At 33.1% G+C, this 24,701-nt stretch overlaps 1 protein-coding gene across 2 annotated transcripts in view; it reads left to right on the plus strand.

Annotated features, from left to right (window-relative positions):
- The window catches only part of LOC129919551 (homeobox protein extradenticle), an 80,915-nt gene that overhangs the window by 10,151 nt on the left and 46,063 nt on the right, over positions 1–24,701 (plus strand). For both annotated transcript variants that reach the window (XM_056000469.1, XM_056000468.1), the window contains exon 2: positions 7,538–7,900. In XM_056000469.1, the coding sequence (XP_055856444.1) occupies positions 7,633–7,900 (268 nt within the window). In that variant the 5' untranslated portion in view covers positions 7,538–7,632. The remainder of the gene's footprint in view (positions 1–7,537; positions 7,901–24,701) is intronic.

Below are 24,701 nucleotides of genomic sequence, written 5' to 3' on the forward strand. Positions count from 1 at the left end.
AACTTTTTAAAGAAAGAATAGAGTATATTTAATTTTAGAGCCGAAAAAAAAGAGTACATTTGAAAAAAGAAGAGTACCATTTATTTCAAGTCTTGAAAATGTATTTTTTTTTTGTTCTTCTTGCCGTACATAACATTTTTTTGTTGTTTTTAACATTATGTGTTGTGTATGACTCCAAAAGTTCAAATTCATATTTCTTTATTTAATATCAAGCAGATCTGGCCTAGGCTAGATCGAAAACGTTAAAAAATGTATTGTCTCTAAGCAGATTGCATATCAGCTCTGTAATAGGTGTCTTAACAGGACACTGTCTCAAAGGTAGACACGCCATAAGACTTGGCGTAGTCTTTAACGACTTCTGTAGAAGTTGCCTTGATGAGGAAGAAGAAGAAACAATCCAACATCTTCTCTGCTCATGTCCTGCCCTTTCCAGTAAACGTAAAAAATACTTGGAAAAATATTTTTTAGAAGATACTAGTGAATTAATTAATACTGACATCTTCAACCATAAAGATCCAACTGGTTTAATTAGTCAGGAATTTCCTTGCAAAATCATTGTATCACAACGGACCAATAAGTGGTCTAAGTGTGTCAGTCGTTTTCCTCACAGCCATATCTACCTAACCTTATTTAATATCTAAAACTTTAAGATTTTCTTTTGTAAAAAATCAATGTATTAAAATTTGAGCTTCTTGTTTCTTTTTATTTCGATGAACGAACATTGCAAGGTCGAGAAAATTGCATCAGTTTTGATTCATTTTTTCTATAAAAAACAAAGTTTAAGTTTTTCAAAATATGTAGCTTTACTCCTTAGAATTAACAAAAAAGTAAAATTTTAAATCTGACTGAGAAACAAACACAAAACAAATAGGTCGTACTAAAACAACGACCAAAATTATTGTGATTTGTACTCTCTAAATTACAGTTGTTGAAATTTAGAAATTATATGGTCGAATATTTTAAGCCTCGTTTTTTTAAACTTAATAATAAAAATTGATGTGGTGGTACACACAGTCTTAAGTAAAAAAAAGAGTATTTTGACGTATACTCTATCAAAGTTATAGATTATAGAGTACACATACGTGAAATATCCTACCTTAGGTAACAGATTGGGGATTGGGATCGAGGCAGTCAATAGAGGCACCGATAACAAGTAAAATGACCCTTTAAAGTGAAAATGTCAAAAAATGCAGATTCGCGGTTTTGGCGTTGTGCCGACGATATTTTATGGTATCTATCTTGGCCCCGACATCAAGGCGTGTTCATATCATCAGCATTCAACATGATACTACATATCATGTAATAAATTAAAATTCTACTTTGTTTATTCGATTTCGCAAAGTGTTTTTCATATTTTTTGGTCGCTTATTTTACCCATCTCTCATTGTTCTCGACAAAATAAATATTCGAGTGTTGATATACTCCGTAGTACTAAGTTGTTTTCATAGGTGGCGTTTCTGTTCACTAGGTAGACCAGCTCCCATATATTTTTGCCCATTCTCCTTTGTTTGTCAAAAATGGGCACCAATCTGTCAGGTCTGCCTTTAATTTTTTATATTTCAATCGCAGTAAACAGGAAATTTGTTTTAATTTATAAAATGTCATTTGAAAAATTTATAAATTAAAAAAAAAAAACAAATTTTCTTGGTGCTTCTTCGCGGAAAATGGTTAATAATTGGGTGAGGTAGCGCAGTGCGTAGTGTACTGGCTTCTGAACTCGCTTGGTCTAGGTTCAATACTCAAGTGTGACAGAAGAAGTTTTTCAAATCAAATGAAAAAATTACTAGACCAAGCACCACACACAAAATGGAGTCTGATGATCGGATTGGCATCCGTGAAACAGTACTGTAACTCTAGCCATAAACACTTGGTGGTAGCACCTTCAAGATGTTGTTGTTGTTCAAAGATTATAATGAAATTGACGGTATAAAATAGCAGCCAAACTGCAAGTATGGAAACATACGAAACTTAAACATAATGGTTAATAATTGTCGAAAAATTAGTGGTGTGCGTGGTTTTTCGGTTTTTGTGCGTTTTTCGTCGGTAATTTAAAACAATTAAGAATTACGGTAGCTGACATTGGTCGCCAAATTGTCATGTTTTGACAATTTGGCGACCAATGTCAGTTCGGAATATATAACCTTACTATGTGTACTTGGCTAAACTTATTTTATAAACATCTTCTTCCCTTATTTTTGCCAAAACTAATCTACATTTCAAAATGTTGTTCTTTTATGGTCTGACTTTACCCTACAAAAAGTCAAATATTTTGAGGGTTAGCAAGAAAACTTTGCTTTTCCGCAAAGGAAAATATCAAGACCACATAAATTCTGTTACTTGCTTAACTTTTTTTAAAGCTTAACTAAAGTGAAAAAAACGCCTTAAAAAAGGGTTATTTTTAAGTATTTCACTAAAACCACAATTTATATCAAAGATACATTCAGTAGATACAATTGAATCGTAAGTTGTAAGAACGGAACAAGTCCATTTTGCAAAATTGTTGGGAAAACGCAAAAAACTGAATAGCTTCTGTATTTTACTGTTTTAAGATGTTTGACCTTCAGATAAAATAAAGATTATGTGAATTTGAGTCGAACGAGATAAAAATTTTATTTCTATCAGTTTCTGGGAGACAGGTATAACGGTTTAAAAACGATGGACTTATTCCGATCTTAAAACTTACGGTTTGAAACTTCACCCAAAAGCCAAATTTTGAATGAAATAAACATATAATTTATTTAAAACAAAAGTTTGAATGCAAGCAATAGATTAACTATTGACCCACCAGTGGGTCGCGACCCACACTTTGAAAAACACTGATCTATAAGATCAATTAAACTCACTCCTATTTTCAAACCCGCCATATAATAATATTATAATATAGATGATAAAAGAAAAATCAAGGTGTTTAATCTCATGTCAGCATCATCCTAAGAATCTCAACTGTATCAAATATTGTATGTAATTATATGTATAGTATTGTATATATTATTGTATATATTAGGGACTAAGTTTTCAAAGGGATAGCCAGGAATGCATTAAAGAAGTACGGATACAAAACCCAAGTATGCATATCCATTGATTTTTTCTTCACACCTAAAATTCATGATTCCTCCCACTTTCACTTCGATGCCCCATCTTTAACAAAGAGTTCAAAATAAAGGTGCGTACAGGGATGAAAATTGGTATTTTTCAAATGTACTGTCTTAAGATTGTACTAAAATGGAGCCGATTGTAATGAAATCTATTTGTCCCATGAAATAAAGATAAAATACATATATCAAAATAATATTCCAAAACCGCAGTAAAAAAAGCTAATGGTGATTTTATGGGAGTCGATATGTACGCGTCGGACGTAACCGGGTTACTTTATCGAGCTGTCACACGAATCTATAACATAACAAATATGACGTATTTTATGCAATCATTTGGCAAAATTGGGTTCAAAATATTACCACTTAAATGGAATCTATTTGTCAGGATAAGTTTTATTCAAGGTATATTTTTTTTGTTACGATTGAAGGAGATTTTCGACATTTTGAAATTGTACATAATATTATACAATACATATTTGATAAGACAAAAACAAGTATCAACTTAAGACACTCATTTGTATTAAATTTATTTCTGAATTTCAATAAAGTCTTAACAATTCGTTTGCCGCTTTTAGCCTAGTATGCAGCTTAAACGAAACTAAATTTCCCATACAAAAATAGCACAATCTTGAACTAAATTAAATATTTTTTATGTTAAAAATTAATTTCTGATGTTTTGTCTTGAATTTTTGTATTTGTATTGTTCGCTGTTGACTTTGACTTAAACATTTTTCGTTTCGATTCAGCTGCGTACGAGGCTTTTACTTTAGAAGACAATCGTCGAAGGCACAGACAGGGATTGGCAAATTGTATCGACTTGATGCAAATTTTATTATTGTACTCAAAGAAACTTATTTGTATCAAAATCGATACAATTTTATCGACTTTCCATCCCTGGCTGCGGGTGGCAGTTGCGACTGGGTGATGGCTTGCTGCCAAAATAAAAAAATAAAATACATATAAAAAGACGTTCACCACTTAATCCTCTTTTGTTTTGTTATTCCAATACCCTTGTCACACCCCTCTTGCACAGAGTGTTGCTTGAGAAGAATTTTCTGCCTGATGATGATGGGATGTTGTTTATGCTTCATCCTCTTCTCGCAACACAATGTGATATGGATGGAATAGCAGGCATATCGACAGGCAAGTGATGATATTATTCTTTTCTCTTGCGTTTCATGCTGGAGTTGAACTCTGTATTAACGGTTACCAAGTGCGTTAAATACAAAAGAGAGATATGAAAGATATACAAAAATAGATTTATGCAGCTACACTTACTACACAAAACTAGATGGCACTCAAAAACGTGTTGTTTTAAAAAACCTTGTTTCTTAAATCTTAGTTCAAAACTGAACTTTATGGCTTACGCCACCATTGTTTAGCCTCATATAAAGCTTATTTAAATTAAATTGCAGTTGAAACCTTTTTAAATGCGATGGCTCGTTTTCAAATAAATATTTAAAATTTTTAACTCTCTGTAGGCACACCCCTTTTTTGTGACGTGATAGGCACACGGATACGAAGTTGGTTTTTACTTTTTCAAGTCGCTTTAATTTTTGTTCGGTCTCAATATTTTATCGAGAATATATGTATGAAATGGATGTAGAATTTTCCAAGGAATTCAAATATTGTATTTACGATTCCAAAAAATTTTCACCATTATAGCGAACACTTTTTTGAAAATTTGTATTTTTTTTATTTTTGAGCTGCATCCGTGTACCGACAGAGGGTTAATAGGAGTGAAAGATTAACTGAAATATTTTTCCGGTGTTAAAAGGTATACACATCTATGTACTTATATGGAATTTTTATAAAAACTCACCAAATTCGCTAACTTCGTTTTTGCAGTTGGTCAGTTTTGCTTGTAGGCCGACGATATGTTATAGATAGATAGATAGATCTTTGTTCAATATAATAATTAGTACATAAAGTCATTGAGAAAAAAACTTGAATATTTAAAGGCATGACATATATGTCGTCTGCCCGATATGTTATATACATACTTAACCGGTATACATTCAGCCTGTTTCCAATGTTGATGTTTATCAATATTTATTATTTATATTTATAATATGGATCTGGCGTACTTTAACGAGTTTGAGTCATTTTGGAAATAAAAATTTATCCAAATATTATATCTCTTTTAAATTAAAATAAATATTGAACCATTTTGCACGCACTTGATTATGATACACAACAAATAATGCAGATTGAAAGTCAGAGTGCTTGACGCTTAATACGGTGGGCCCAATTGGGTTAATTTTTATTTTTTTTAATTTTTTTTATTTATGAAAAGAAAAAAATAAATGCATTTTAAACATGAAAAATAAACAAATACAAGTTTTCAGTAGTTTGCTTCAAAGAGAGTCAGATAGAATATCAGCAAAAAATTTCCGGTTTATGAATTTCCGTTGAGGAACATGTACTTGAATAAATTTCATAATACGTAATATTTTTGTTGTTTTTTTTTTCATTCTCTCTCTTTCGGAACTTGATATGCTCCGGTTTCCGTTAATTAGATCTAGATTATGTTATTATTTGATTTAAATTTACAATTTACATAAAATCTTTACAAAATAAGAATACGTTATTGGTTTAATTCAAATTATTGGTTGTATTTATTTGTTCGTTAACGTTGATTATCCACCTGTGGTACTGAACAAATATTCTACTTTTCATAAGAAATTTATAATCTTTTTGGTCGTATCGGGATATTTTTGATCTCATTCTCACTAAAAAAAATACCTTGAAATAATGCCAGATTACTTCAAATTAAATTGTCTTCCCTTGAAATGGGTTTAAAAAAGGCTAATAGTGGGATTCTGCTATAAAGAGTGAATTTATTTTTGTCGATTCCATTTATAAAAAACTTATAAATTAATTTTTCTGTACTATCCTTTTTTTCCCTTTTCTTATAACCATTTCCAAATTATCTTTCTTGGGAAATTTTATCAGCTCATTATAAAAAAAAATTTGTTATATTTAACTTGTTGCTCTAAAAAACAGAAAGCATCACAAAATAAGTGATATAATGCTACGGTTGCACCAAACCTTAATCAAGATTTAGGATACGAGATTTAAAATGTTGTTTCCACTGGCATTAGATGATTTATAAGAAGGTGAAAAAAATTCTAGACACAAAAAAAAAAAAAAAAAACACTTCGCAGTTTTCCATTTTTACATCAATCTCATACAACAAAAAAAATGTATCAATCGATTTTTTAGTAAATTTATTAACATATTCTTGTAGGAAATTGAAAGCTCTACAAAAAAAGTCTCACTTTTTTCGTGTATCTAACTGTTTAAAAGATATTCGAGATACACATTCGTTTTTTTCTCTTAATTTTATAACATTTTTATAACAGATTGCCGCACAAAACAGCTCTTACAAACATTTTTTCATTATGAAATCATTTGAAGATATCCGAAGTCAAAGTTTAAAAAAATGTATAAGAACATATTTTACTTTTTCAAAATTCACTAATTCACTGAGAGGTCATTATTCTAAGTCAAAGTTAAAAAAAATGTATAAGAATATTTTTTACTTTTTCAAAATTCACTAATTCACTAAGAAGTCATTATTATCAAGATGTATTCTTGTAGGAGCTCGAAAGTTCTACAAAAAAGGTCCTTGGTATTTAATTTATTTCTTTAACCGTTTCGAAGATGTTGTATCCAAACCCTGATTTCAATAGTTTTTTTATGACCAGTATACATTTGAATTTGACGAATATCTTCGAAACGGTAATCGATTTAGTACCAAGCACCTTTTTTGTTTTGACTTATATTGGGTTAGGGCCTTTTCACACGTCGCCGAAAATTGGCCCGGTACCACGTAAACGCCCCTTTTAGATGGTTGCAAGGTATGCAAATGTGTATCTTGCAACCTGCCAAAAAAGGCGTTTACCCGGTAACGGGTCGGTTTTCTGGAACTTAGGGTCAGTAACGCTGAGATAAAACTGTATCTTTGTCGAAAAGCTATAGAAATTTTCATGAAAATAGCAATGAAATGAAATGAAAAGCACAAAGCTGCAGTCACACTTTTTTATTTTATTTTATAATACAATTTTCTATCTTTATTCCAAAAAATCATAAAATAGAACACAAAATAAAATAGTCTGGCAACCGAGAAAGCTATATGTATGGCTTATGGTTGGGTTTATGCCTAGAGTGCCTGAAGGGATAACTATCTTCGGGATGAATTCAAATTCAGTCCATTGCGGGAAATAGATTCGAGTTGTTTGTCGTGTTTACAACTCTGCGTTGACAACTCTCATTGTTTTAACATACATTTTTTGGCATTGTTTCGTGATTGTATCCTGTGGATTTTTTAAATTTTAATTTGTTGCTTGTATTGTTGTATTTAGTTTGCCATTTTTCTTAATGTTTGATAGAACATAACAAAAATAAATGATATTTGGGTGTCGCTGTTTATTTTTTAGTGTTCGCAAACAGAAACTTAATTGAAATCGAAGTTGAAGAAAAATATTGAAGCGGCCACAAAATTGATTCCTCTTCAAATTCAAGCTTTCACATAATGGAAGATCCCAATCGAATGATGGCCCATACTGGAGGTATGATGGCACCTCAAGGCTATGGAATGCCTGGACAAGACGATGGTACAAATGCAGGTGGTAATGAAAATGAAGTTCGTAAACAGAAGGATATTGGCGAGATTTTACAGCAAATAATGAGTATTTCTGAACAATCATTGGATGAGGCACAGGCAAGAAAACATACATTAAATTGTCACCGAATGAAACCGGCATTGTTTTCCGTACTGTGTGAGATCAAAGAAAAGACTGGTGAGTTATACTAAAATTTGGTTTTAACAATTTTTTTACGTTGTCTTTGTTAAAATATTATTCCAATATTGAGTACTCAAAATTCGTGTGCATTCATGAATTGAGTATGTTTTTTTATATTAAGGATCTTCATGAACTTTCGTTTTTAAAAACATCTTAGCTAATCTTGCTTGTTAAATAAATAGTTTCACATACTATGGAACTGATTACAAGGATACAAAATCGATGACTTGATGATATATTTCAGCGCATGAATTTTTCTCGCAACTAAAACGAGAAAATAGTGTTCCACCTCCTTAACCTCTTGATTTGCTTTCTGTTTTTTTCTTTCCTCCTCTTAAATGATGGTGACAAAACGAATTTTTAAAATCGTCGTCCTTTTTTGGGAAATCATTTTCTGTTTGTAGTGTTGTGGAGGTGTGCACAAGATAATAACTTTTGTTGTATACACAGATATTTTTTTTTAGGTATCATCATATACCTAAGCTATGAGGTATGATGGGTGGCATCTGGTTTATATGTTTCCAGTTCTCACAATCTTGTCCTTTTGTTTTTCAAAAATGAAAAAAAGGGAAAACGAGATAAAATTAAATTACAGGAATGTGATTGCTTTGTTACTAGGCTTTAGCTCGTGGTGTATAGATGCTGAAGCATCGAGTATGTGAACAAATTATGTTAATAAAGGCAAACACCATATAGAAAAAGGGCAAACAAATAAAAGTATAATGTCAGAATAATACATGCTTCAGTAGAACGAAACTTTAAGAGTCGTACCGAGTCGGATCGAGGTGAATCTATGAAATTTGGAGAAAAAAACATTAGAAGGAAAGACGTATACATATAAAATTTAATTACAAACATATCCAATACATTCATTAATAATAAGTAAAACAGATTTTTTTTATGAACTTATAAGTTTTTTAACAGGGTATCATTCTAAGTGTATTCTTAGATGATTTAAGAAAGCGCCCACTTTGGTATACCTTAACTTATGTTAATAATAATTTCTCTTCTCCCCTTAAATTCTCCTCACCTATTTACCCCGCAGTTTTAAGATTATTATCTGCTTATGTTTCCATGGTTTTGAATAGAGATATCAACTTATTTAACTAATACATGATAATATCACTGACATTTTTTTCTCCAAATCATTTAAAATTGTTAAATTTTGTGTTGCAAATAATTGAGTTTGCAATTTTTCCCAAGTTTTTCGCAACCCCGGTGTAAAGCCTTCTTTTCGAAAAGATACCGGGATTTTCCAGTCACTTCATCCACGATTGATATCATCATTAAAAGTAGTTTCGTCATCGATCATAGATCCCAAATATTTAAATTTTCACATATATACACTGGATTGTTTGCCACCCTTAATTCGTTAAACTTAATTTAAACAAGTATTTTTTGCGTTTCTGGTGCCAAATAATTATAAAGGCACAGAATTTACATAAAAAGAGTGTTTTAACGAGATCAAATGTAATCAAAAGTAAGCAAAACAGTTGTAAAGTGAATTTTAACCCATTATGCCCATTAAATAAGTAAAATTTGTTGATCATTTTAAAATGCGGGGTGGAAAATCCTTAATAGTCCAGTAAATAAAGGAGTTTTACCCTACAAAAGGTCCGGTAGTTCTAAATTTTTGATATGTTGTTAGGTATGGTGAGTAGATAAAAAAACAAATTTCCACAACCACGCCCCCTCCGCCGCCTTCAGCATCACCGAAAAACCATAGAAATCTGGCACTTTTTTCACTTTTATGCCCATAACTTTCTTCTGGTGCATTTTATTGAAAAAAAGTTGTGGGTAGACTTGTAGAAAACATAATTTCCTACGAAAATGGCCTTGGTAGTATTTTTATACAACCAAAAACAACGAAGTTATGAAGCTTTCAAAAACATATAAAATTTTGGATTTTGCAACATTTTCAGTTTCTTGTCACTTAACAGTGCTTTAACTCTTTAACAATTGACTTTTACGCAAAAGTCTTCATAATCAATCTTACAGGCAATTTAATTACCTAAAATAAAATGTAAACCACTTTGATTTTGTGAATCAAATAACCGAGTTAGGGCTAAAATAGTAAAAAAGTATTTTTGATAGTTTTCGACACTTTTTGAATTATCCATTAAATGCAGGATTTGAATCCCACAAAAGGTCGGGTGGTTCTTATTTTATATTTAATCAGGTTTTAATGGTAGATTGAAAAATAGCCACGCCCCCTCCGCCCCCTTAACCATACTCCAAAAACCAATTCTGCATTTTGTCAGTTTTATGAAGTTTCATACATGAGTTGTCACCTCGACAAGTACGATTGAAGCAGGTTCAGCCTTATTGCTACATAGAATAGGGTGGTCCTTAGGAACAAAAAATTGGGGACGCCCGCCCCCTAGAATGGTTCCAAATCAGGAAAAAAAGCCCTAATTTTTTCAAATTTTTATTCCTAACCCTTCCTGACCATATTTAATTAAGAAGTTTATATTAAAAATCCGCCATTTACCCAACACTGGACACACAATATCGCCCCGGAAGGGTCAGAGATAAAAATTTTAAAAAAATAGTGTATTTTTTTTCCTGATTTGGAACCAATTTTGGGGGCGTTGCACTCAATTTTCGAAAAAGAGTAAAATAAGGACCACCTTAATATACAACTATCAATCGATAGTTGATACAAATTAAAATTTAATAATCTTATTACTTAATTAAAAAAAGTTTTGAAAGCAGAGAATGGTCCTAGTCGTTATAAAGAAATCTAATTACCTACAAAATTCCAGTTGACCAGTTTTCCTAAAATTTTGGTTTAAAAATCCCAAATTTCAGTATTTATCAACAATCGATTGACAGTTGTAAATCACAATACGGGTGATAATAAAATTGATAATAGAACAGTCAAATTCTGTTTGCCTAAGAAGTATGGAGAAGGTTAAAAGGTTGAGAGTAGTCAAAGCAGCTGCAGGCACAGTTTTGGAAGTCATTCGGTCTAAAGTTTACAATACAGATGAGTACCCATCCTCTATTTATTGAAACTGTAATACTGAAGAATAAGAGTGGCCCTTTGGATAAATGGAAAAGGAAATGTTTGGCCTTATCCCATGCTGTTATAGCTGCTGCTCGTCCCCGATCCTTCCTTTCCCCCTTCTAACAGGAATAAGTGTATATGTATAGGAAGGTCCTAAGCTTCTCATTGAAATGATTACATCCCTTGGCTTTTCATCAAGTCACCACGAGGCGCAGCTACATGAAGTTTCTACTATCCACCACAACCACCCCTGATTCAACTCAAACGTACGGATTCAATTCAATTTAGTTTATTGAACTTGTTATTTACAATTGACTTAAAATTAACTTATTTCTAAGTTACATTGGTTGATATAAAATTTTGTTGGCACAGAAGGGGCCTAACCTTATACAATGACTAAGTTATAAAATATAAATAAATATTATACATGGATAAACTTAATTTAAAAAGTCTGCTGACTAGGTTGTCCTCGGGGTGTTCAGACCCGGATGTCCAGTTGTGGGGTTGGTTGAGTTGGGTTGGTTTGATTGGCGTTTAGCCACGATAGTATGCCGACTGGGTGTCGGCGTAAAAGTTAACTGCTTCTTCGTTGTCCATTGAAATTATGTGCTCATCCAGTATATCCAAAGCGCAAAGGTACCTAGGTTCCGGATGTCGTTGTTGGGCTATCATTCTTCTCATCAGCTGATTGGGGTGGTTGGCGATATTTCCTACAAGTATCTTCGCCGATCGCAGTAGATACTTGTCCAGTGGTATGATTTTTGCTTCCTCGTAGAGTCGCTTGTTGCTGTAGTATTTTTGTCGCTGTCGATCGAAGTAAAGTCCGGTGCACATCCTCAGTATTTTTCTCTCGAACATTTGTAGTTCCTTCATGGCTGTCTTGGAGATGGTATACCATACCGGAAAGCTGTAGGCAATGACAGGTCGCAGAAGCTGCTTGTAGATCAAGAGTTTCGTTGGTTGACTTAATCCTGTTCTTTTTTTTATCAGAGGGTGAAGGCGATGGAAGGCAAAGTTGGCTTTTTTGAGGACCAAACGGGAGTGATTGTTGAATCTGAGGAGCTCGTTAAAGTTGATTCCTAAGTACTTGGCGCTGCGTTTGGCTGGCAATCTAGTTCCATCTGGAAGTGTCAATGTGATGCTTCTGCAGCTTCCAGCCGATCGACTGCATCTTCCTCCTGATCGTCTAAGGCACAGTAGTTCCGACTTGGATGAGTTGATCCGGATACCCCATTTACTGTAGAACTCATACAGTTTCCGAATGTGAGCTTCGACTTTCCTGGCAGCTATGTTTGGCGAGATGGACTTGCAGTATGTGAGTGAATCGTCCGCGTAAAGCAGGTTCTCGCACTCACTTGCAGGCGGTTGGTCTGATGTCAGGATGCTGTATAGAAAGGGGCCAAGTTTGGATCCTTGAGCAACTCCAGCTCGAATGACTTTCATTGGTGATTTCCGATCCTCCACTTGCACAAAAAAGTTTCTGGAAGAGAGAAAAGAAAAAATAATTTTAATTAGTGCCAAAGGAAAGCTTAGTAAATGAAGTTTATGGATAAGGGCATCGATCCATACGCTGTCAAATGCTTTCTCGACATCCAGAAAGCATGCGACGGTAACTTGATTGTTGTTTAAAGCTGAGGTGATGTCTTGGTGGAACTTCATGAGCGGATGCAGTGTGGAGTGCTTCTCCCGAAAACCGAACTGCATGTCTGGGATGATGTTGTTATCGCTGCAAAACTTCTTCAGCTTCCTGAGTGTCAGCTCTTCCAAGAGCTTACTAAGATTGTTGAGAAGAGAGATTGGTCTGTAATTGGAGATGATGTTCCTAGCACCTTTCTTAGGAATCGCCACAATTCTTGCAGTTTTCCATTTCTGTGGGAAGTAGCAGTTGTTTATGCAGTTGTTGAGGATGATAGCCAAGAAGATTATCACTGTTTGCGGGAGCCTCTTTATGATGAAGTTGGAGATGCCATCCGGTCCAGCAGATTTTTTCGGTTTGGATAGGTTAATTATTTCGGCAATCTCTTCTGGGGTAGTCAGGTTTGGGCTGTCAGTAGGATCACTTGCAGGATTTGTGTCGCTGAATATCAGTTTATCCGGGTTAGGTAGCAGAGTCCTTTGGATGGATGCCTCGACTTCCTCTATAAAGTCTGTGTCTGCGGAAGGGTTCGGTGAGAAGTTACCTTCAAAGTGGGCTGCAAATGCTTCTGCTTTTTCCAGAGATGTTGTTGCTTCTCCATTGTTGGTGTGAACGACTTCCGGCATTGGTGACTTCTGTCCAACAATTCGGTTGATGTTCTTGAAGGCATCAGGCCCTGGCTTTATTGACTGCAGTTGTTATGTTGTTATAGTGCTGAATGGAGTTACGGAGCATGATGTTAGTGCACTGTATCTCACTCCACACTGTCCGGTAGTTGGGGTTTGATGTATTCAGGTCCCGTTGGTGAATCCTTTGGAGGCGTTTCCTTAACCGTTGTCTGTTGGCGTATAGGTTTTGCACTTGTTCTGGGAGATGTTGGTAGTGGTCCTTTGATGTCTTCGGCTGTTTTTGGTTGTCCACTGCGCTTGTAATTGCCATTTCTAGGGAGTCAATAGCAGCATCAATTTCAGTATTCTCAAGGTTCTTATTGTGTGGAGGGAGCGTGACGGTTTGTTCGACGTCTCTCTGCAGCCGGTCTACGTCAAAACTTCTGTAGTTGATGAAGCACGCCGATGGTTGTGCTGCTAGGGAGATGGGTTGGTGAAGCTGGATAATAAGCTGAACAGCTTCATGGTCCGAGTCGCTGGGTACTGTTGAACAGTTGAAGTTGCTGTAGGCTGGTTCGATGTGGATGAGGTTTGATGTTGCGAGAAAGAAGTCCAGCGTTGATGGCGTTCTCGGGTAGGTTGGTTTTGGTTGGGAGACTGTTAATAGCGAGTGTAGAGAACTGTTGACATCCAGCCAGTCAGCTATCGCCTTGCCTCCGATGCTAATAGTTGTATCCATCCAAAGGTGATGTCTCGCATTAAAATCACCGCCGATGAGTCCATAAGTGCTTCTTGACAGGATGCCGTTGAGGGTTTGCAGATCTTTTTGGATGTTTCTGACGGTGGAGCTGCACTTGAAGTATACGCTGATAATCGTCAAAGTTTCATCTCTCCCTACGTTTAAGATGATGGCAGTGGCTTCACTGGTGAGGAGTCCGGTGATGATGGTTTCGCTGGTGCTCAGTTTCTTCTTGACAAATATTGCGGTTCCTCTGCGGTTCTCCGTTTTATCCTGACGATAGGTGTTAAATCCACGGATATCGATATTGTTCTTCCTTGTCACGTTGGTTTCGCTAATTAGGGCAATGTCTGGATTGTGGTTCTTCATGAACAAGTGAAATGATGTCCTCTTTTCCAGGCTGTACAATGAATTGACAGTGTACGTCAGTATGCGGAGCTTCTTTAATGGCATAAGGTAAATATGAAGGTGGCTAAGGCCGCGGACTTATCTCCCTCACTCAGTTGCCGATAATTTGTGGGAACGGCACTTCGGGCTTTCTGCATCACTGTGATAAGATTATCCCCAAAGAGGCGCTCAACCTCGTTGTTGAGGTTCATCGATGGTGGTGTTGATGTTGGGCCTGGTCTTGATGGCGTACGGATGATTTCTTCCAGTTGCGCCAGAATTAGTATCTAAAGCAGGTACCATAGAGCTTCAAAGATTTTTGAGGAAGACATCGACTTACTATACCTAGGGCCGAGAACGTGTCCCTTCGAAAACCTGGGAGGATCAATTAATCTGATGAATTCTCATTTTTCACATTCAATTCTATGGAGAACGTCTTACTCATTCATGCCATAAGTGAATGTGACACCACCTCAAACATATTTGGTTTCGGAAAAAAACAAATTTTGCAACATGTATCAAAAACCCCTCTGCATTTGAAGCTGCAAAGAAATTAAGGACCCAAATGCCAGAGTTCAGAAAATATCGGAGGGGGAAGAACATATCTTGTTGGCTTTATATGGAGAGGACAGTGGTCAATCTCTAAGCTCTCTTCGATATTTCAAATTTATGAGCAGCTCAACAAAACTTAATTTGTGCAAACTACCGCCTACAACAGATGCAGCACACTTTCATTTCCTCCTTACTTATCACCAGATCATGGCGTGGATGGGTATTGAGAAAAATCCTCTGGAATGGGACTGGACGAGAGGATGCCACGTATTGCAACCCATTAAAACTGTGCAAGATCCTGCTCCCAAAAAATTGATGAAAGCTGTGTCATGCAAATACCTATGTGCCTAGATGCATGGGAGCTGGCAGATGCAGGAAAGCGGGACTTAAATGTTCCACATTCTGTAAGTTTTGCTGTGGACAATCCTGTCAAAATCGTCCACATGAATTTTTTATGAAGATGACGACGAAGAAGATCAGATATCATCGATCAATTTGAAGAAAAATTCAACGAAGCCAACTTTTCTCATAATTCACCATCTTCAACTCCACCTATTACTCCTATATTTCCCCACCTGCTACCCCTGCCCCTCATACCCCAATTCTTTTACCTTCGTCCACTCATAGCCCACCACTTTATAAGCGCATGAGATATTAAACTAGGTTAATAAGAAATATGACTTTTATTAAATAAAAATACTTACTACCTGGTTCTTATCAAAAGATAAAAGTTGTATTCATGAAAATGAATTCCTTACAAAAGGATTTTTGGCTAAAAATTAAAAATTAGGAAGTTATAGCTCTGTAAACAGGTAAGAAACTGAAAATAAAGAAAATCGGAAATTATAACTTTTTTGAAAAATTCTTAGTTTGGTGGATATTGGATGTGCAAGTTGTAGAAAATTTTGTGTTCTACAATTTTGCACATTTAAATGACCAGAAGGAAGCTATGGACATAAAACTGAAAAAATGCAGAATTGGTTTTTGGAGTATGGTTAAGGGGGCGGAGGGGGCGTGGCTATTTTTCAATCTACCATTAAAACCTGATTAAATATAAAATAAGAACCACCCGACCTTTTGTGGGATTCAAATCCTTTATTTAATGGATAACTCAAAAAGTGTCGAAAACTATCAAAAATACTTTTTTACTATTTTAGCCCTAACTCGGTTATTTGATTCACAAAATCAAAGTGGTTTACATTTTATTTTAGGTAATTAAATTGCCTGTAAGATTGATTATGAAGACTTTTGCGTAAAAGTCAATTGTTAAAGAGTTAAAGCACTGTTAAGTGACAAGAAACTGAAAATGTTGCAAAATCCAAAATTTTATGTTTTTGAAAGCTTCATAACTTCGTTGTTTTTGGTTGTATAAAAATACTACCAAGGTCATTTTCGCAGGAAATTATGTTTTCTACAAGTCTACCAACCAACTTTTTTTCAATAAAATGCACCAGAAGAAAGTTATGGGCATAAAAGTGAAAAAAGTGCCAGATTTCTATGGTTTTTCGGTGATGCTGAAGGGGGCGTGGTTGTGGAAATTTTGTTTTTTTTATCTACTTACCATACCTAACAACATATCAAAAATTTAGAACTACCGGACCTTTTGTAGGGTAACCCCCTTTTTTTTAGCTTCATTTATTGGACTATAACCCAGGAAGAAATGACCAAAATTAATGTTTACCATGAAGAGGGCTTGTCTAACCGGGAAATATCTAGAGGATAAAAATGGTCCGATTGTGTAATTGATAATTTAATTTACAAAGGTGAATTGAAAGGCAAAAGAAAAAGTTTTAATATATTTCATATAAAACTAATAAATGAAATTTTTGTTTTATGAATGTTATAAAAAACTTTAACATTTTATTGTTCTATTAATATAATTTGCCTCAAATGCATCTAATAAGTTAGGTTTAGTAACTTGTTTCAACAAACAAAAACATGGTTATTCTTATTGTTTATGATAATATGGTCATCAGTCATTTTTTTTAAACATTAAACGAGGTAATTCCCGTTTAATGTTTTAATTTAAACAATATTGACTTGTAGTGTTCTGACCATTTTGTCTTTACAGATTTTCTTATCTGACCAATGTGCACTTTATCACAATTTTGACAAATAACCGATCATATTCCCAATTTTTCAATTGTTTCTGTTGTATCTTTAACTCTTCCAATAAGATTTTTTACTTTATATCTTGTTGTATAATTGAAAACCTTACACCTTTGTTTAAACGATTCCAACATTCTTTCAGTCACTGAATTAAATTAGTGTTTATTAGGGTGGGTCAAAAAAATCGAAATTCTTTTTTTTGAATTGGTACTCCGAAAAATCGATTGCTAGACCCCTCTAGAATATACACACCAAATATGAGCTCTTTATATTAATGGGAAGGTCCTCCGCTTTGCAATTTTCCATTTTTACATTAAGCTTCTACTAAAAAAAAATAGTTTTTTTATTAATTGACTTTTTAGCAAATTTCTTTTCATATTCTTGTAGGAAATTGAACGCTCTACAAAAAAGGCCTTATACACTTTTTTCGTTTATCTAACCGTTGAATAGATATTTGAGGTCCAAAAATCGAGAAAATCTTTAAAAATTCGTTTTTTGTTCTTAATTTTGTAACAAATTGAAAAATTATAATGATCAAACGCGCAAGACATATTCTTGTTGGAAATTGATTGCTCCACAAAAAAGGTCTTGTTAACTTTTTTCATTAATTTAACCATTCTAAAGATATTCGAGGTCAAAGTTAAAAAAAAATATAAAAACATTTTATATTTTTAAAAAAGTTCTAATTCACTGAAACTTCATTATTTTCAAATTAGCAAGATATATTCTTGTAGGAGCTTAAACGTTCTACAAAAAATTCTTTGGAATGAAATTGATTGCTTTAACCGCTTAGAAGATATTCGTATCCAAATCGCAATGTATACGGGTCATAAGAAAACTATTGAAATCAGTGAGCATTGGTTTGGATACGAATATCTTCTAAACGGTTAAAGCAATCAATTTCATTCCAAAGAATTTTTTGTAGAACGTTTAAGCCCCTACAAGAATATATCTTGCTAATTTTAAAATAATGAAGTTTCAGTGAATTGGAATTTTTTTAAAAATATAAAAAGTTTTTATATTTTTTTTTTAACTTTGACCTCGAATATCTTTAGAATGGTTAGATTAATGAAAAAAGTTAATAAGACCTTTTTTGTGGAGCAATCAATTTCCAACAAGAATATGTCTTGCGCGTTTGATCATTATAATTTTTCAATTTGTTACAAAATTAAGAACAAAAAACGAATTTTTAAAGATTTTCTTGATTTTTGGACCTCAAATATCTATTCAACGGTTAGATAAACGAAAAAAGTGTATAACGCCTTTTTTGTAGAGCGTTTAATTTCCTACAAGAATATGAAAAGAAATTTGCTAAAAAGTCAATTAATAAAAAAAATTATTTTTTTTAAGTAGAAGCTTGATGTAAAAATGGAAAATTGCAAAGCGGAGGACCTTCCCATTAATATAAAGAGCTCATATTTGGTGTGTATATTCTAGAGGGGTCTAGCAATCGATTTTTCGGAGTACCAAATCAAAAAAAAAAAATTCGATTTTTTTGACCCACCCTAGTGTTTATAAGATTTATTCGCGTGCACCGCACAAGGAAAACTTATTTGTTAATTTTTAATAATGATCGTTGAATACCATAACTCTTAAATAAATAAAAAATTAATTTAGTAACATTTCCCTTCTTTACCAAATGGTGTCATTATTATTTTTATTTGCAACACACAAAGCTTATCTCATGTAAACAACCTAAAACAGAACCAAATAAGTAAAATTTACTTAACCGCAATTTAAATAAACGCTAAATAAATAGGATGTTTCTGCATTGATTGTGATAATTACAAATGGATGGCGGTAATTCATTAAAAGAAAAAAATGTGGTCACAAATACCTACTATATTTTAAAATAAAGCACAGTAGCTTGCTTATACCCTAATCAATGGTTTCTGTTTTACCTTAACTGTTCCAATAAGATTTTTTACTTTATTCAGAGCCAATTTTTCAATAGCCAGGCAAACCCCTAAAAATATTTTTTTTTTTTAAATATTGACATTATTCTTTTGATATTCTAACTGAAGATTGCAAAATCGAGGTCGAACTACGGCATACGTTCGTTCACGTTTTGACTATTGCTCTCTCTATTTAATCAGAAGAAAATGATAGAGACATAAAGCGTCAATACGTTAAGGGGGGAAATCCCTCTGGACGACACCTTTTTCAATATTTTTTTTATGAAAAACTGAAAGCACTTATTGAAATTTGGAAAAAGACAAGATATTACTGACATTATTAAGTATTGAAAAAATTTTTTTTGAAATGAAAAAATAACAAAATGGCGGCTCTGGAGCCTTTCAAAGTTGACGCCTCTAGTTTACGCCGTGCAATGCACAGGTCCAGGAAATCATCTTAAATCAAAAAGGAAATTTTTTTCCCTTAGATGATATTAGTACGCATTGCATGAACCTAAATTTATTTTTTTTAAATGAAAAATAAAAATTAGAAATAAAAAAAACGAAAAAAACCATGTTTTTTTTACAAAGAAGTAGTTAAAAAAAATATTTACTGTACAAATTTTATTCAACTTTTAGGTTCATGTTGTGGTTAGTTAAGTTAAGGAGTAATTTGCTTCAAATTTCAAGTCGATAGCTTCATTAGTTTTTGAGTTACATTGCACGGCGCGGAAAAAAACTAGTTTCGAAAAAAATGCGTTTAAAGTTTTCGTTTTCGTACTATGGTAGGTTCGGAGCGCATTGGTTTCGGGACTATCTAGGCACTTTTGAGGCTTCATTTAAGGCTAAGACCACTGAAAATAGTTTCTTCGGTTGATAAATAAATTTATTACGCAAAAAAAAAAAATAATGCCAAAATAAAAAAATTCCGGAGGGATTTCCCCCCTTAACGTACGTATGCCGTAGTTTAACCCCAGGGCTTATTGTTATATGGAGATAATTTAATAAAATACTTTTTGAAATATTACACTCGAGGCTGACAAGACCAGAGTGAGGTTCGCACGGACATACTTTCTTTTAGACAGGAAAACGAGGTTCTTAAAACCCATGTTCACAATCTTCAATCTAAAGCGGATTATATTGAGCAACAAATTTTAAATTTTGTATTCAGATTAGAGGCAAAGAACCAAGTGGACTAAATACAAGAAGTGGTGGAAACATGCGAAATGGTGTCAAATGGTCTCAGCAATATTACCCCAGAAGAAGTAATGGAAATAAAAACATGGAATAGGTTAGGTTAGGTAGAAATGGCTGTCAGGAAAACGACCGACATACTTAGACCACTTATTGGTCCGTTGTAATACCATGATTTTGCAAGGAAATTAAATAAAAATGCGGGTGGCAATGGTGCAGTGGATGTAGTACTTGACTGCTAACCTGAAGGTTGTGGGTTCGAGCCCTACCTCAGGCAGCATTCTTTTCTTAATCCCCCAGCTTGGAAGCCACCCGTGGGACTATATGAGATAATAATCATCTTATTCTCAATTCACTGTACCAACAAAAAAATCTTTCCTATCTTTCTATTCCTTCTAACTAGTGCCGTGCAGTTGCATTTAAAAGACCTTAGGTCTTACAGGCATATAGTTAAATTATTAAATTATTATTATTTAAACCAGTTGGAGCTTTTAATGAAGCGGTGAAGTTCACTATATTCTGTCCAACAAAAACTATCAGTACAGGTAAGATGGGACGTTTGCATCTCATACCGCATCATGTTTAACGCATAAGTCTATCAAAACAAAAAGCTCACACAGCGATGCCGCAATTTGCACAAAAATGTTTCAAGTTTGATCGAAAAAGTACCAGCGTTTGCGTTACCCCTTTGTTGGTAGAATTTCACAATAACAAATTTTTAAAAGAAAGCAAAATAGATTTAACTTTTCCACATCGCCAAGATGTAATAAAGTAACTTTTTGCAATTTACTTACTCAAGAAACATCCCGAAGCGACACGCCCGCTAAATGATTTTCCCTGAAAGTATTGCCTCGCATGTTAAAATGTTAACATTAATTGTTTTCCAAACAAACGAAAAACAGATAGCCACCAACCACACGACAACACTTAATCCTGAAAGCTCTTTCACAAAAACAATAGAAAAGGGAGTATTTTATGAAGGAAATTTACCAATGGTAACTCTTATGTATTGTGAATATTTTTAATACACACGCTTGTTGATTGAGTTTCAGTCTGTCACCGATCGTGTGGCAGATAGGTCATAGGAGGATGTACGTCGCTTGATAGAGAAATTACAACAATGCCATTGCACGCCTGTGGTTTTCTTATGTATTTCAGGGGTATATTTTTTAGTGTTTAATTTTGTCATATCGTTTGGTCCCACTGATTTAAAAAAAAGCTTTCCCATAAGGCCTGTACTGACAATTTTTGTTGGACAGAGTATATTATCTTCTAAGAAATAGTTAGTTAGTTAGTTAACTTTATTTCAAAAATATAAAAGATTGTGCATTATGATTATATATATTAGACTGATTCAAAAAAAAAATTATTTTTTTTTGTTCAAAGCATTGTTGAAAATATTGTTGGAAATGACGAAAAAAAATACTGTAAAAGTTTCAGCCCTTAAAGTTAACATTTAGTACCGCCGCATCGCAAATTTCTATTTCCCATACGATTTGTATGGGAAAGATTGTGTATTTGTGTTTAGAATTTTTTATCTTTTTAATGGGTCATCAAAAAGGCTAGATTTAATCATTTTCTTTTATAAAATTGTCCGCTCTACAAAAAAGATCTTAATAATTTTTTTGATTTACCCCCGCGTTTCGAAGTTATTCAACTTTAAAATATAAAAAGTAATTTTTTCTCATTTTTTCCGATTTTTTGACGAAATTATTAGGTTTTTTCAAAAAATTTGGCAAAATTTTCGAATATTTGTATTCTATGTTGTGTTTTGGTTTCACAGATAATTTTATATAACTCTCAAACCCCTAATACTACCATTTTAGATTTCTTCAATAAATTCGAATTATTCATTTTTTCAACTAAAAATTATTTTAATTAATTTTTCGCGTCCGTTTTTTTTAAATTTCATGAATGCAATTTTGTGGAGCGTTCAATTTTATACAAGAAAATGATTAAATCTAGCCTTTTTGATGACCCATTAAAAAGATAAAAAATTCTAAACACAAATACACAATCTTTCCCATACAAATCGTATGGGAAATAGAAATTTGCGATGCGGCGGTACTAAATGTTAACTTTAAGGGTTGAAACTTTTACAGTATTTTTTTTTCGTCATTTCCAACAATATTTTCAACAATGCTTTGAACAAAAGAAAAAAAAATTTTTTTTGAATCAGTCTAATATATATACTTAAGTCTTTATGGTTTGGCCTATGGCCGTCTACCAGACTGACGGTTTTGATATAAATACAACAAAAAGCAAAAAAAAACAAAGAATACTAATTATATACATAAGATTATGGTTTTAAAATTCTTCTTAAATTATCAGATTTCTGTAACGTAGTGCAGCAACAACATAGCTATTTGGTACAACCCATCCGTTCTCTCCATTTAGCACACTAAGCTACTCAGCATCATTCAGGAAGCTCTTTTTAAAATACCTCATCCTAAACTCCTTCAAAACAAGTTATATTGCAATGAAATGATAAGTATCTTCTCGCTTCTTCATATTGCAGAGGGTGCAAAGTATTGGAAGATCAGATCTGTGAGGCATATAGTTCAAATTCAATAATTCCCTATATTACTATTATATTCAAGACGGCTGTAAAAGCATCTAAACAGCAAGGATTTTGCTTCTGCTACAGTTCTGTCATATAAGACACTACCAAGTTTTTCAAGCATGGTTCTAAACTTTTTTGAGCGATCATTAAATTTATACCGCATTCGGTTGCAAGACTTTCCCACTCTGCCATCATTGACCCTTTCGTCCGAATCATGCTATTAAGAGTGGGTGTCCCCGAATGACGAACTCAGACTTCATGTAAATGAGTTTGTGTGTATTAGTGACCTTTCTTCGCCATACATCTCTCACGTTCAACGTCATCTCAACTCAGTTCTCTCTCGGTATCTTTATTTGCATTCTCTTTCCCTTTCTAGAGAACCAAAGTCATAAAATTAAAGTCTATTTAGGTAGAAAAAACAAATCAGCATCGAGGAAATAGCAAAAAAAAGGGTTGCAAGCCTTGCAAGTGTATATTGCGGTTTTGCTTTGCGCAACCGAATTCACTTGTGTTTTCGTTTTCCGTTGGTTTTACTCTATTTGCAAGAGTCATGGTAGGTATATTTATGAAGAAAAAAATGGTATGATATTCAGTGTTGAATTTTTCTATCTTTCTGCGCATCTATGTACCTACATCACTTGGTATTCTATATAACTTTTGCAAGTGTTCGTAGGCGCAGGAATCTGATCGACTTTTTTTTTCTTTGTTATAGTATTCAGTGATGATATTTATTTTAGTAGTTTAAAAACAAATTTTTTCAACATTTTTTTTTTTTTTGGCAAATAAAACGTTTGTTTTTTAAAACTATTAGGTACATATCGTCGGTGAAACCAGAAAAGTGTGTAACTCCAAATTTTCTGAAAATTAGATTTGAATGCCAACTGTTAGACAAACCTAATATCTACCGTTCCTAAAACTCAGAATCCCCTTAAAGTTCATAGTTTTTATTTTATAAGCAAATTAGAAAATGAAAACTCATACAAATGCCTTTAAAACGATTTTGTTTTTTTGCTCTCCTATAATATTTGCTAAAATGGAGTTACACATTTTTCTGGTTTCACCGACGATATTTGTTTATTTATTTGAATGTTTTTAACTTTTTCTTTCGAATTTGTAGGTACATAGATTTATATATTATATTATTAATTGATATTATTGTTATTCATATATATATGTATATTTTTCTCTTCAATTAAGTTAGATAAAATAAATAAATAAATATTTTTTGTTTTTACATATGTACGAAATTATAATAATAATTTTTTGGATTTTAATTAGTTTTGGTATAAAAACAATACATTTTATTTCATTATTAACCCCTTGTAGCCCCATGTAACATATCTGTTACAAACCAACAAAGGTCCCACAAAAGTTGCAAAAACTATATTTTTCTTCTTTTGAAGCTTATAACATATTTTTTAGATATTGCTTTATCGAAGTAGTACATCATATTTTCAATAAATGACACCAATAGTTTTTAACTGGCAGTTAAAGTTGAAAGTTCGGCTTTTTTTTTTAAAACAAGCAAATTTGTGTAAAAACAACGAAATTCAGAAAAAATATTTTTTCTGCATAAAGTAACGGGGTTTTATTTTTGGATTTTAGGAATCCGCCTAAAAATAAATATTAGAAAGTTTTTTGCTTCAATTTTTGCATTTATCTACAAAAATAAATTATTTAAACTTATTTTTTTACTCCTTAAATTTCGAAATAACTAAGTAAATAATAAAGATATTGAATTTTTAAAAAATACGTCTTTTATTATAGCTAAAGGCTAGTCGATTGACATTATTAATTTTAAAATTTCCGATGTTGGGTTACAAGGGGTTAAAAGTAGGTAGGTACAAGATACTCAATAGTTTATTTAGAAAGGTGATAAACATAACAAATTCCTTATAACTAAAAAAACAAAAAACAATTTAAATGTTAGACTGCTTTAGATATAATATTACTGAATATTGAAAATTAATTTGAAGGTATGGAACGAAAAAAGAAAATAGTGTTACAGATTTAGAAAAATACACATAGTTTTGAAAAGTAATAATATTCTAATAGAAAGTAGATCGTTTGCTGTTATATTACGTATTCCATACCCCCATACTTCT

Source organism: Episyrphus balteatus, chromosome 4 (genome assembly GCF_945859705.1).
Source record: "Episyrphus balteatus chromosome 4, idEpiBalt1.1, whole genome shotgun sequence".
In the NCBI taxonomy this organism is placed as follows: Eukaryota; Metazoa; Arthropoda; class Insecta; order Diptera; family Syrphidae; genus Episyrphus; species Episyrphus balteatus.